Source organism: Leucopleurus acutus, assembly GCF_964270905.1.
Source record: "Leucopleurus acutus genome assembly, chromosome: 19".
NCBI lineage: Eukaryota > Metazoa > Chordata > Mammalia > Artiodactyla > Delphinidae > Leucopleurus > Leucopleurus acutus.
Window position 1 is genome coordinate 13,934,226 of NC_139161.1, and position 15,111 is coordinate 13,949,336.

At 36.8% G+C, this 15,111-nt stretch overlaps 1 protein-coding gene across 2 annotated transcripts in view; it reads left to right on the plus strand.

Moving 5' to 3' along the window:
- Window positions 1–15,111, plus strand: part of SMURF2 (SMAD specific E3 ubiquitin protein ligase 2) — a 116,960-nt gene that overhangs the window by 67,478 nt on the left and 34,371 nt on the right. The window contains exons 3-5 of one of the 2 annotated variants that reach the window (XM_082860473.1): window positions 3,774–3,882; window positions 10,951–11,084; window positions 13,676–13,741. In XM_082860473.1, the coding sequence (XP_082716599.1) occupies window positions 3,774–3,882; window positions 10,951–11,084; window positions 13,676–13,741 (309 nt within the window). Of the gene's footprint in view, window positions 1–3,773; window positions 3,883–10,378; window positions 10,482–10,950; window positions 11,085–13,675; window positions 13,742–15,111 lie in introns of those variants that run through there. The other variant, XM_082860474.1, reaches the window with a different exon arrangement.

Sequence of the window (15,111 nt, forward strand, 5' to 3'; positions counted from 1 at the left end):
AGGTTGATCCAAGGTAGGATTTATCCTAGTGGGACTGCAAAGTGGCCAATGGGATTGGATAGGCAGGTGACAAGAAGAGGGAGGGAAGTGAGTAGTGCACATTCTTAGAGCTTCTATACTCCCCAAGACAACTGGTCTGGTTTGAAAGACAAACTCTTCAGTTTTGTCTCCTAGCCTTCCTTCCCAAATTCTTTTCCTTCCCCTAGAGTCCCAAGACACACCTTCTCCAATAAAATATCAGATATCCTTGTCTCAGTTTTCCTAGGAAATCTAGAGGAATCTTACTCTAATTCTCTGTAAGCCCCTGAGAGCCGATTATTATCAGTTATATGATCTTTATCTGTCCTTAAGTTGTACGTGAAAGAAAGAAGGAAATCTTCCCCTTTTTTATTGTTGTAAGCAGTAAAAATTGATAAAAATTCTTGAGTTGTGAGCTTGCTTCAGGGATAAGAAAACTAGGGGAAATTGTGTGATTATCTTTAAAACTCAGAATGGAAAAAGCACTTGATGACCCTGGAAAGGAAAACAGGAAAGCCAATCCTGAGGCTTTCAGAAGGGACTCAGCCAAGGATGGAATATCCCGCAGGTTCACAGTGGCGGAGGTCCTCCTGCTGTGATAGATTTATATTTATTTTTGATCTGTTTATAAGTTGAGGGTTGCCCACATTAATTTCAGAGAAAGAGTTAAATAATAGTTCCTAAATCTCTTAATCAAATTTGAGTGAGAGTGTGCCTTTATTGATCAGAATGCAGTTATTGATACTGTAATATAGTTGTTTTTGCTTGTAAATCAGTTTAAATCGTGTTGAATGGGAAATGTAAATTTTAATATGAAGCATGACTATAGGCTGAGTATATATATGTGTATATATAAATATATTTAACTATAGAAAAAAATGCAGTGCCATGTGTTGTCTTTTGGAATTTGTATACTTTGAGATAATACTATTTATTCCAGGGTATCTACCTTTGCTGAGAAAAGTTTTGCTAACGCATTTTTTGGAACTATTTTCAAACTTACTGGCTTTTAAAAATAAAAGTACAGTACATCCCCCTTCCCCCAAAATTTTGGCAGGAAGAATTTCAGACACATAGCAACATATAAGGAATTTTACAGTGAATACCCATCATCTAGATTCTGCCATTAACTTTATCACCTATCTATCCATTTATCCATTATCTGTGTTTTTAAAAGAATGTTTTTATTAGTATCAAATTCTTTCCATTTTTTATGCAACGTTTAAGTAAAAACTTTGTGTGTAAGGTACTTTGTTAAGGTTTGTATAGGGGCCAAATTGAAGTCAGTGAGCTGCAACATGGTTGGTTGAATGTATGTTTTCTTCCCCAATCAAAAATAAAGCTTTATTTTCTCTGGTAAGTAACTCTTAAGTTGAAATTTTTGTTTCATTATTTGCAGCTCATTAAGTGCGTTAGTGTAGTGAGGAAGTTCCTGAGCTTTAGCTATTTTATATGACTCAGAAATGATGGGGAGAAATTTTAAAAAATACTTTAGCCACTTCATATTTACCGCTAGAGGTCTCACTAACTTCTGAAAACTTGATATCTTTGACTACACTGGAAGAACTTGGCTCTCAAGTTAAATTCTTGCAGAATAATATAATCAGGTAAGTTGAAACCTAGGTATTTTTTTGTTAGGGAATAGAGCTTGTATTTTGTATTATTTAACAGAAGGGAAACATAGGAGGATGGGACTTAGACTTTCATACTTAAATAAGGATCTGGAAGCCACACCTAGTGACTTCTGTGTGGAAAATGTTGTTTTTCTCAGTCCTAATTCTTTAACTAGTTAAGCACCATCTAAAGGGAATGCTAGAAATGTGATTTTTGTTTGTTTTTGCTTGCAGACATACATTTATCTGTTTATTTGTTTAGATGGTAGAATCAAAAGAACAAGATAAAATGGATTCCTCCCAGGAGAAAAATACTTAATGTTATTGAAGGTAGAGGGGAAAGTATTCTTCCATTAGACACATCTACAAATGGTTAGGTATTATTGAAATACTAACATGAATAGTGCTAAACTTAGTTAAACAATATAGTTAAATAGATTGCTACGCTAACTTGCCAGGTTTTTTCTTAAATACTTAATACTCTTAAATATTAGTCTTTTCTTACTTATTTGAAGTTGACAGATCACAGAATCATAGAAGTGGGAAACTGGCTAGGTGATTTCTGTCTGGCCTTAAATCTTGGCAGATTAGTATCTTGACTTAAAAAAAATTAGCATAGATATATCAAGGTACAAAATTTCTGCGATTATCAACACTTACCAACATTTCATTTTAGTGTCTTCAGCTGTCCCTAGGAAATTTACAGTATCTCAGTATGTCTCACATCTAAACTGTTGTTGTGGTCTCCAATATTTTATTTAGTTCCACCTTCATCCCCTGACTTTTAAAATTCTACTCATCCTACCGTTCTTCATCCTACTGTATGAAGCTTAACAACAGCTTATCTGTACCTTTAATCTTTCCTTCTCTGAATACCACTAGTAGACAAATATGACAGTGTATTTACAGCCATGCTCAAGCGTCTAAAGTGGCTCCCTGTTCTCTACCTCAGTCATTCCAAGCCTTTATTTTCTGACTTTTAAGCCTCTCTTACTGGATCCGTCTTATCTCTCCAACAGTATTTACTTTTACACCTTAGCACAAATGCTTTGATTAAACCCCTCAAAGTCCTTCAAATATTGTTATACCCTCCTTGGAACGCCTCCTGTTTGTCCTTTAAAGCCCAGATGAGTCCCATCCCCTCAAAAAGGCGGGGGGGGGGGGCGGGGGAGAAGAAAGCCTTTTTCTATTGTTCACACTCAACTTGTTCTCCTGCTTTTCTGAGCTCTTGTACTCACTGTTGAACTACATAGTAAATGAGAGGTGTGATACAGCATAGTGGTTAAGTGCATGAAATCAAGAACCAGATTGTGTGTGCATGGGTTTAGAATCTAAACTTTAGACCCTGCCTCTGCCACTTACTACTGGGTGACCTCAGGCTAGTTAATTAACCCCTTTCTGCCTTCAGTTTCCTCATCATTAAAATGGAATAGTAGTATTTACTCCATGGGGTAATTTTGAAGATTAAGAGATCTAACATATGTAAAGCATTTAGAATAGTGCCTGACATAGTATTATAAGTGCTTTCTTTATAATCAGTATGGTCAAAAACTTGTTTATTCTCAGGAGTTTTTTTTGGTTTTTTGTTTTTAGTGTATGGTGTTTTAATTTTCCCAATTAGATAGTATTCTCTTTTAAGGCAGGATATTAAATTTTTTGTTTCAGTTTCTCATCACTCATGATAGTTAATCATTAAAACTTTTTGGCTAATTTGATATCTCTGTAGCCTGTGTTACTGTGTGAAAACTTTAATAAGCTCTTTCCTTTAAATGAGCTACTAAGGGAGACCGTGGGAAATCTCTAAGAGAGCCAGGGATGTTTTAAGCATTCACCTTTCTGGGGTTAAAGGGCTGGTAAAGATCTATGATAACTTACACATTATAAAGTAACCTCTAGACTTTGGTAGTTTAAGCTGAGCGTGTTTTGAGATAGGAGCAAGAAAAAATGTAGTTTTTGATATTTAATGTAGAGTTAACTTTAATCTTAGTTTTAAAATGGACCACTTTTCATTTATAGCTTATCGTTAAACTTTTTATGAAGAATGGAATAATCTTTTGTAGCAAATATTAATCTTTATTTAATTAATCTTCCATGTCAAAATATTCTTTAATTAAAAAAGAACCCTCCCTTTTTTCCCCACAGGGCTTCCTGATCCATTTGCTAAGGTGGTGGTTGATGGATCTGGGCAGTGCCATTCTACAGATACTGTGAAGAATACACTTGATCCAAAATGGAATCAGCATTATGACCTGTAGGTTTAAACGATTTATTTGAAATGAAACATGGAATCACTGTTATTTGACATAGTCTTTGAAAAGAATCACTGAATATGATCTGAGTTTGATCTGTGGTGTGATTTGGTCCTCACAGAGGGATGCAAAACCTAGTGTGAAAGTACTTTGGCTTATTGATAGCTGGTTTTGGAAGGTGAGCTATGCTTAATAAGCCCATGAAGAACAAAATGGATACACAGTATAGAGCAACCCCCCCACACACCTTTTTTTCAATCAAATAAAGGTATTAATTCACTTTAGGTCAGTTATAAGTATAAATCAGAAATCATAATTGGAGTACACTCATAGGCATTCTTTTTGTTTCTTATATGAATGGTTTCTTCTAAATTTTATTTTAATCATAGTAGCATATGTACTGTTTTTAAAAAAGCAGATGATACTGTAGGTCTTTTAATGGGAAAATGCAGTTAACTGTCCCATTCTTATTCCTGATTCCAATTCTCAGGGTAACTGTTTTCAATACCTTTGGCTGTTTGTTCTAGAATTTTCTTCTGCTTCTAGATATCATGCTTATTTATAGCATTTAATATAAATATATATTTATTTCGTGTTAGGTATTATTTTTACATTTTCTACCATAGAAAATGATTTAGCTTTTACAGCTGCTATCTCTCATCCCATTCCTACAACATCCACGTGACCCTTTCCTTCTCCCAGTCCTCCTGTATAGTTATTTGAACCTTTTCGGTTACATCATTGTTCTGTGTTTATGCTATTATGATCATGTAAATATTCATAACTGAGTCACGTGGTGTGCAGTGATTACATTTTCTTTCTTGACAACTTCTGTTTTTATGAAGTTAATAACTGTCTAACTTTGCCATTTGTTTAGTTTTCCATCTCATTAAGAAATTCACAAACTCTCTTACAGTACTGAAGGTCTCCTCTGCTTATTTATGTTCACCACATGAAATAGTCTGTTGGCTTTGTTTTCTTCTTGGAGATAGCCCTCCTAGAGCTTCTATGCTTTACTTCAGTCTGGACTGGTAGTTCTCTAAGACCTTCTGCACAGTTGTCCTGGAACTTGCCTTTATCATTATGTTGGGAATTTCGTTTCTCTCTTCTAAGTCCAATGACTTCTTTTTTTTCTGTTTACTTCCCTGTTTTTTTTTTTTAGATGTTGGGGGTAGGAGTTTATTAATTAATTTATTTATTTTTGCTGTGTTGGGTCTTCGTTTCTGTGCGAGGGCTTTCTCTAGTTGTGGCAAGCGGGGGCCACTCTTCATCACGGTACGCGGGCCTCTCACTATTGCGGCCTCTCTTGTTGTGGAGCACAGGCTCCAGACCTGCAGGCTCAGTAGTTGTGGCTCACGGGCCTAGTTGCTCCACGGCATGTGGGATCTTCCCAGACCAGGGCTTGAACCCGTGTCCCCTGCAATAGCAGGCAGATTCTCAACCACTGCACCACCAGAGAAGCCCCTACTTCCCTGTTTTGGTGAAGTATGTCTTCCATTGTTATCTTGAGGAAGAGTACAAAGATGGGGAAAATTTCTTTGAGTTTATGTCTGAAGATATATTTTGTCTTCTTACTTGGTTGATAGTTTGTCTGAGTATAGACTTCTAGGTGAGACATCACTTTCCATTCAAATTTTGAATACATTACTCCAGTGTCTTCTAGGTCTAGATCAGCACTGCTGAATAGAAATACAATGTGAGCCACAAATGGGAGCTTATCTGTAATTTTAAATTTTCTAGTAGCCACATTAAAAAAAGTAAAAAGAAACAGATGAAATTAAACTTAATATATGTTTTATTTATCTAAAATATCTTCATTTCAACATGATATCAAAATAAAATAATCGAGTTGTTTGTTTTTTGTTTATTTTATACAAAGTCTTTGAGGGACTTCCCTGGAGGTTCAGTGGTTAAGGCTCCGCGCTTCCACTTCAGGGGCACAGGTTCAATCCCTTGTTGGGGAACTATCTCGCATGCTGCGTGGTGCGGCCTTTAAAAAAAAAACCCAAAAAACAACGAAGTCTTTGAACTCAGGAGTTTGTTTTGCATTAACAGAGTGCCTCAGTTTGGGCTAGTTATATTTCAGGTACTCAGTAGCCACATGTGCCTTGTGACTACCATTTTGGACATCGCAAGTTTAGAGTATTGCTGATGGCATCCTGATTTTGGTCCTTCATGATTGTTGTTTTCCACTGGAAGATTTCAGGGTATGCTGTTTTTGCCTGATGTTAAATTTTTTGTTTTGTTTTGTTTTTTTGTTTTTTGCGGTACGCGGGCCTCACACTGTTGTGGCCTCTCCCGTTGCGGAGCACAGGCTCCGGATGCGCAGGCTCAGCGGCCATGGCTCACGGGCCCAGCCACTCCGCAGCATGTGGGATCTTCCCGGACCGGGGCACGAACCCGTGTCCCCTGCATCGTCAGGCGGATTTTCAACCACTGCGCCACCAGGGAAGCCCAATGTTAAATTTTTTAATGAGGGACTTGGTATATCTGAAATATAGTACTAGATACTGTGACTTTAATCTGGATACTTAAACTCCTGAGTTATGAGAAACTTTTCTATTTATTTAATCATCTATAGATGATTTCCTCTTCTCCATTGTATTTCTTTCTCTCTTTTACTTTTTCGAGAACTCCTGTTATTTGGATGTTATCCCTCCTGAATTGATCATCATTTAGTTGTCCTATCTTTTTTCTCTCATATTTTATCTTAGTTAAAAAAAAAAGTTATAATAAAAAATTTTTGTTCTAGTAAAAAATTAAAAACTACCATGAAATATTTGGGCTGTTTTCCCAACTTTGTTTTCTAGCATTCCTATTTATTGTAATTTCTGCTCTCAAATTTTAAATTTCCAATATCATTTTGCTTTCTGACTGTTCCTTTTTCATAACTTTTATTCCTAGACGCAATATCTTCTCTGATGAGAGAAGTATTATAATTGTAGTGTTTTTCTGTTGTATTGCCTCTCTTTTCTCAGATTTCCTTTTTTTTCTCTTAGTTTGGTTTGTATTTCTGTCTTTATATTTAAGGGGAGGCACTTAAATGTTGATTGGAAACTCTCTACCCATGGGTAGAGCTGATCAGCTTGGTAGGGTAATCAGGAGTAACTGTGACATTTTCTGCACAGAATTCTCTCTCTCCTTCCTGGGGGCTGTATTCCTGGATGCTTGTGTTCATGGATCTGAACGGCATAGGGATGCTAGGAGGTCTCTCCATTCACTAGATTAACCTCTTCTTAATACTCTGTTTTTATTACAGAATTTCACCTCCTCCCTCAGCTGTGCCTAGTTTCCCTGAGTGCTGCCACGTTTTGAGGATGAATTAGGTTGGGGAAAGGATTCAGGAGGTCTTTCCATTCCATTTATTTATTTTATTTTTTTATTTTTTAAATTGAGGTGTAGTTGATTTACACTTTCCATTCCTTTTAAATACTTTGACTTATCATTCTGTTTCAGCCTCATCATCACCATCGGAGTATATTGGGCTTACAGTTTGGGAATATTTCGGGGCTTGGTGGCAGTAATAATCTTGTTTCAGGGAGTCTATTGCTCCTTGCAGGCTTAGGTTTCAGTTTTCTACAGGTTGCTAATTCAGTTATCATATGCTCTTTAAACTTCTCCTGTTTTGTGAACATCTCCCAGGTTATAAACATGTTAAATGTCCTGATATCCTGACTTTCCAAGTGTTTAGCCTTTTAAGCTTCACAGTCATTCTATTTCATGCTTCATCAACATCAGCTTTTCTTCCAAATGTTCCACTTGTCTTTACCTACTATCTATGTAGCTAAGCTTTTGAGTTCTTAATCAGATTCTTTCTTTTCTTTTCTTATTTTGGCCGTGCTGCGCAGCTTGCGGGATGTTAGTTCCCTGACCAGGGATCGAACCCGTGCCCCCTGCAGTGGCAGCACAGAGTCCTAACCACTGGACCACCAGGGAATTCCCTTGATCAGATTATTTAAAGCCATTTCTTTTAGCTTCAATCAGATCTAAATTCAGCCAGGGACCCAGCTACAACAGTGAACAAGACATAGTCCTCCAAGCTTACAGCCACGTGGTATATAAAGACAAGAAATAGGAAAGTATAAACAGTGTGATGAGAATCTGTATAGGGTGCTGTGGAAATACATAGAACTTCTTGACACAGATTTAGGAGCTGGGGAGAGCTTCCTAGAAAAAGTGGCATTTAGGCTTATACCCTAAATAGGAGTTAACTTGAGGATGGAGAAGGTGGGAAGGTTCTAAGCAAAAGCTGTCTGTGTGAAGACCCAGAGGTGAAAGACAACGTGATTCTGAAAACAGTTCAGAGAGGCAGCATTGGTAAGTTCACATGTAAGGTAAGGGGAGTCTGGTAAAAGACAAGCAGTGAGAGGCAAGCAGGAGCCAGCTCATGAAGGTCCTTGAAAGCCTATTAATAAGTTTGAATACTCTCTTAAAAGCAGTAGGGAGCAATGAAAGTGTTTTAAGTGGGGAAATGCTATTATCAGATTTATATCCAAGAGTGGACACTTTGGCTGTAATGTGAAGAATGGCTTAGAGGGAGCCAAGAATGGCAAAGAAACTAGTTCCAAGATTATGAAGGAAGCTGTCAAATAGAAAATAACTTTATGTTAGAAAAGCGATAAAGTGAATGGAGAGATACAGGCATTGTAAGTATTTTTAATATGGCCTTCAAACTTAAAAAATTTTTTTCCTTGGGGAAAAAAAGTGAAATTGTACTAAAAAAGTGAAATTGTACTAAAAACCCTTTGCTGGATTTGGCTCACAGGCTGTGGTTTTTCTATGGACCCCCTCCTTAGAGTCCTTGCTTTTCTAGCTTTGCTGCTGCTACAGTCTTTCTCAACACAGCAGCTAGAATGATCCTGTCAAAACGTATATCAATCTGGTTACTCTCCTGTTCCACATCCTCCATTGGCTTCCTGTCTTACTTAGAGTAAAAGTCAGAGTTCATACTATGGCTGACAAGGCCCTTTATGATTTGTCCCTTGTGTTGGTTAGATATAATAGACAACCCCACATTTTCAGTGGTTTAGTACAACAGAAGTATATTTTGTATATAAGGTCCATTTGGCAGGGAAGCAAGACACTGTCACACAGTCATCCAAGGATACAGGCTGACAGAAGCTCCCTTGTCTTCAGTGTATGTTCCCAAGGTGTCTCTGGGCTTTGACATCCAGCCTCCCAAAAGGACGCTTAAGCCATTGGTGGGTGGGCTGCTCTAAGCCCTCAGGGAACCAATATTTTAGCATACCTGTATATCAGGCTTATCAGTTGGGAAACTGATTTAGTGTGATTTTTTTTTTTTTTTAATGTTTGGTTTGGAGCAATTTAGCTGGTTAATACTTGATTCTGATTCTAGAATTTTTACATATCATGCAGGTACATATTTGCCAAGTTAAGTCTGTTTAGGTCTATTTGAAAAGTGATACATGCATACTGAATGTTATTTTAGTCCAGATTTTTTCATTTGCAAGCAACAGAAATGAAATTCAAATTGGCTTAATTTTTGAAAAGTATTAACTTGCATAATTAAACATATACACACTACTATATATAAAATAATCAACAAGGACCTACTGTGTAGCATAGGGAACTCTACTCAATATTCTGTAATAACCTATATGGGAAAAGAATCTGAAAAAGAATAGATATATGTATATGTATAACTGAATCACTTTGTGTACACCTGAAACTAACACAACATTGTAAATCAACTATACTCCAATATAAAATAAACATTAAATTTTAAAAAAAGTATTAGCTTGCATAATTAAAAGTCTAGAAGGGTAGGCATGCTTTAACACAGCTGGATCCAGGGCCTCAAGTGTGCCTTTCACATTACTCATTTAAAAGTTTTAGGGCTTCCCTGGTGGCGCAGTGGTTAAGAATCCGCCTGCCAATGCAGGGGACACGGGTTTGAGCCCTGGTCTGGGAAGATCCCACATGCCGCGGAGCACCTAAGCCCGTGCACCACAATTACTGAGCCTGCGCTCTAGAGCCCGCGAGCCACAACTTCTGAAGCCCGCGCGCCTAGAGCCCGTGCTCCGCAACAAGAGAAGCCACCACAATGGGAAGCCTGTGGCCCGCAACAAAGAGTAGCCCCCACTCACTGCAACTAGAGAAAGCCCGTGTGCAGAAGCGAAGACCCAGTGTAGCCAAAAATTAAATAAATGAATAAATAAATAAATTTATTTTAAAAAAGTTTTAGTCCTTACTTAAGTGGTCTAGGCTTTTTTATATACCAGGTGAATTTTTCTGATATTACTGCTTTATTGAATGACAGTTTAAGGTCAAGGTTGCTGGACCAAAAATTTGACCTCTTAGAGTCATTGAAATTTAGGGTTCTACTGATATAATTATGTTATTTTATTATATTTTCGCATGGGATGACACCATGTTAACAATTGGCTGTGGTAGAGCTTCTCCATACTTACAGGTATATGCACAGACAAGTAATAGTAACGCTTTCCCCTGCTCTGCTTGTCTGCAGGCAGTGAAGTGAAATCTGCAAGAGTCCTGCTCGCTCAAGGCCTGCATACAGGAGAGAAGCAGGGGAAAAGCGTTACAATCAGCTTTTGTTCTACAGCATTTTAAAACATAACAGGTATGTCAGATTTTTGGTCTGTCAGCCTTGACAATGCCTCTTGAAAATGAACTGAGTATTCGCTGAGGTACTAGGTCATGTCATTGAAGTGTATTTAAAATGTGACTGTGATAAAAGTTTTTCTAAGATTTTTGTTTTTGGAAAGAAATAATCATAAACTTCCATAGGGTTATTTGACACTAGCTACTAAAATAGTTTTTTTTTTTTTTTTTTTTTACTAACAAAAATTGTTACTCAGTCTGAGAGTGGCAGGTATGATAAAGAATATATTAAAAATTCTTTTTAGATTTTACTTTAGAATTAAAAAAAATTAAATTCAGTCCTGTGGATAGACTGAATTCAAACATATTTTGCGTTATCTAGCCATACTCAAACATTTGTGACTTTAGACTACAAAAACAAAAGAAAAATTTTATACTAACTACTCATAATTGCCAAGTTACTCATGCAGTCATTTTGTTTTATATAGGTATATTGGAAAGTCTGATTCAGTTACGATCAGTGTATGGAATCACAAGAAGATCCATAAAAAACAAGGTGCTGGATTTCTTGGTTGTGTTCGTCTTCTTTCCAATGCCATCAACCGCCTCAAAGACACTGGTTGTGAGTAGATACTAGTGCTTTTAAAAATTTAAATATACATATTTAAATATATATACGTATGTGTATTTTTTGATGGGGAGGCAGGGGTCTAAAAACTTAATTTCCTGTGTGTGTTTGAAACATTGGTAAAAATTTCTGGTCTAAATTTACTTTGTTGACTTTTTAAAAAGAATGAAACATTTTAAATATGTGAAACCTAGAAATGAATCAGAGCTGATACTTAGTATCCAGTGAATTTATAAGTGCTAAGAAATGACTGATATCCAGAAGAATAAAAAGAGGGAATTCCCTGGCGGTCCAGTGGTTTAGGAGTCTGTGCTCTCACTGCCTCGGGCCCGGGTTCAATTCCTGGTCAGGGAACTAAGATTCCACAAGCCGTGCAGTGTGATGCAGCCAAAAAAAAAAAAAAGTAAAAAGGTGTCAAAGTATTAAATGTCTTTTTTATTACTTAGCACTCATCTCTGGTTTAGGTGGATTTGTGAGATAAAGGGAGTTTTATTTAGATCATTGGAGTGTTTAATGTAACAGTTAAAGGGGAATTATTAGTGAATAAAAATGACATATAAAACTGCTCTGAAAAATTAAAAGTTATAAAGGTAAGACATTATTTTGAGTGTAAGACAGCTGTATTAACTGCTTAACTGTAGCTTAATTTTTCACCAAACTGGTCATTTACAAGATTAGACCAAGATCAAGACATTAGAAGCAATTTCTATATTGGGTTGACAAGTTGACTTGTTAGTGTATGTGTAATTCATGTAACCAGATGACAGAGCATCTTTTGGGGGGTATTTCCATTGGGACATAGATGGAAATATCTTTTTCAACAGAAAAATTTTTTCTTTTTCTACAGAATTCTTTTTTATATAATATAAAAAATATTGCTAGCTGTTGTCATGGGATTGTAGTCCAGATGCCTATTCTAAGCAAAAATTCACATGGACTCCAGCTAAGGAAATTAATAAATAAAAATAGTTTGAATTTAGCTTTGAATGTTAGATATATAATATTAAGAGATGATCCCTTTTAATGTAGTATGATAGCACAACCCAGTTATAAAAATATTGCTGTTAAAAAGTAAAAAGGAGAAAATTGAGCTAGAAGTTCTGAGGGGAATTTAAAGGCACCGGAGAATTTCTTATATTTCTGGGTTGACAGGGTGACCAACAGGAGGTAGAAGATGTTGGGATTGGAAAAGGTCTAGCATATAAAAAACGAACAATTTTTGGGACTTCCCCAGTGGTCTAGTGGTTAAGACTCTGCCTTCCAATGCAGAGGGCATGGGTTTGATCCCTGGTTGGGGAACTAAGATCCCACATGCTGTACAGTGCAGCCAAAAAAACCCAAAAAACAAACAAACTAAATGAACCATGTTATTCTAACCCAATGCAGCAGGCAAACTGAAGACTTGTTGTATGTATGATCTTATTTCTGGTTCAATTTAGCCAACATTTATTGAACCTTTTAAGTGTCAGGTACTGTTTGAAACCCCAGTGATAGAAAGGTGAAAAAGGCATGAATCCTGTCCTCTGAGAAGCAAGGGCAAAGGCCTGCTGGCAGAGGGAGCAGGACACGTTAGAAGGAGCGAACAGAAGAGGCATTGCTCCGCACAAGTCCACTGTATAGCTGTCTTATTAGTGTCCATTTATTTTGCAAAGGGAAAAATAAGCTAGGTGGGGCACAGATTTTCTTTCTGCTGCTTGTGAATGTTTCATTGCAGTAATTTATATGACCTTTTTGATGTATAGTAATATTTATTAAGCACCTGGTGTAGTTCCATTCTATCAGGTTGGAGTGGAGAATATAAAAACTTAAGATATGGTCTCCTCCTTTTATCAATTCGTGATTTACTTAAGTAGACAAATGGCATACAGCTATAAAGAGAATTCAGTTATAAGTGCTGTAATCAAAGTAAAACCAACATGCAGTGGGTGACATTGTTCCTTACTGTAACTAACCAGGCCAGTGTTATATCTGTTTTATAGATGATGCATGAGAGAAGAAGTGAGCTGCTTCTAAATGAGTTAGTACCAGAACTCAAACCCTTATGTTAGTTTATACTTGGCTTCTTATTAATACTTACTTTGTGTGTGTGGGAGTTATGTGAAATGGTTAGATAAAAAATAACAATGACAACTAACATTTATTGGACACTTATGTGCCAGGTACTGTGCTAAGAGTTTTACATAACCATCTGATTTAATCCTTAATAGGAGGTAAGTACTACAATTATACACGAGAAAATCAAGACTTGGGGATAAATTGCTTAAGAACAAAACTATTAAGTGGCAAGCTAAGACTTAGACTGAAGTGTTCTGAAATCTTTGGAGAGAAAATACTGCATGTTGGCACCAGTGTCTTATGGTTTTTGAAATCTGAATTTGTCAAAACTTTTGTCAAGACATTTATACTAATATTATGTATGCAGTTAGAGAATTTTAAACATTTGTCTCATCATTAAAACTTGATTAATTCTTTAAATGATTGGTCTGATTTCCAGTGGATTGTAGAAATTTACTATCACTCTGTAGATGTGAGAATCTCTGATACCAACTTATTTTTTGCCTTTTGCTGTTGTTGATTTGAAATAGATCAGAGGTTGGATCTATGCAAACTTGGGCCAAATGACAATGATACAGTTAGAGGACAGATAGTAGGTAAGTGTGGAATTGAAAGTTATGTGAATTTTGGCTTTATTTAAGCTGACCTAAACTCTAAATACCTTTAAAATCAAAGTACAGTAACTGTAGCTTCATTGTATTGGCATGAATTAAATGAGTCATGTAAAATTATTCAAATAGTGGATGCAGAATCTAGGACAACTTAATTTTTTAAAAAAGCAAAAAAATACAAATAATGTAAAAAATAGGCTCCTAATATGAAGAACTCTTGATCCTTTAGGAAGGAATTCTTTACAAGTATACAAATATAGTAGGACACTGAGATAGACTTTATAGATGATACTAAGGTTTTCTGAAAGTAATTCTCAAACTGGTTTTTCAGTAAGAAAAACCAGTTTAATGCTTTGCAGTTTTAAAGTAATCTTTACTAATTGAAAAAAATAGAATGGTAGTGTAGCACTGATTGGAGAAAGGGAAAAATTGTTACCTTACTCAAGGCATTTAGTGGGCTAGTGGGGTTATCTTGAATTGGCCCCTTTGTATAAAATTTCCTGAGACTTATCTTAAGAATTGATAGATTGAGATTTGATCAAGGTACCTAGAATGGTAGGGCACTGAGGTGGGCTCCTTTGAAGCTTCTTAAAGAAGTAACAGGCAATTGGAACCTTACCATTGCATTATAGAGCAGAATTTAGAATAACATGATTGCATTATATGAACCTATCAGAGAGGTTTTAGTTACAGGAAGGACTTGAAGGACTTAGCTTTACAAGGCAATGAATTAGGTTCATAGAGAGTTGCCAAAGTAGCATCATAACAAAAGCCCTATTCTGGTTATTGCAGGGAAATATCTACACTACAGCGTTATTCATAATTCCTGTCATTCTTAGATTGAGAAGGAAGTTAAAAACTCAAAAATATGGAATACACAAATATACCTTTCATGTGTTATGCCTCTTTTTAAGTGCACTAGTGGCCTTGCGTTGCCCCATTAGGATGGGAATAAAGGAGTTAGATTCTCCTCCATGAACATGATAAAGTGTAGAAAACCTTGAAGAGAAAAATCTCATGGACAGAGAAATTGCAGGGGCTTCCCTGGTGGCACAGTGGTTAAGAATCTGCCTGCCAGTGCGGGGTACACGGGTTTGAGCCCTGGTCTGGGAAGATCACACACGCTGTAGAGCAGCTGTGCCCGTGCGCCACAGCTACTGAGCCTGCGCTCTAGAGCCCGCGAGCCACAACTACTGAAGCCTGTGTGCCTAGAGCCTGTGCTCCGCAACAAGAGAAGCTGCCACAGTGAGAAGCCCGCTCACTGCAATGAAGAGTAGCCACTGCTCGCCGCAACTAGAGAAAGCCTGCGTGCAGCAACAAAGACCCGTCACAGCCAAAAAAAATAAATTTAAAAA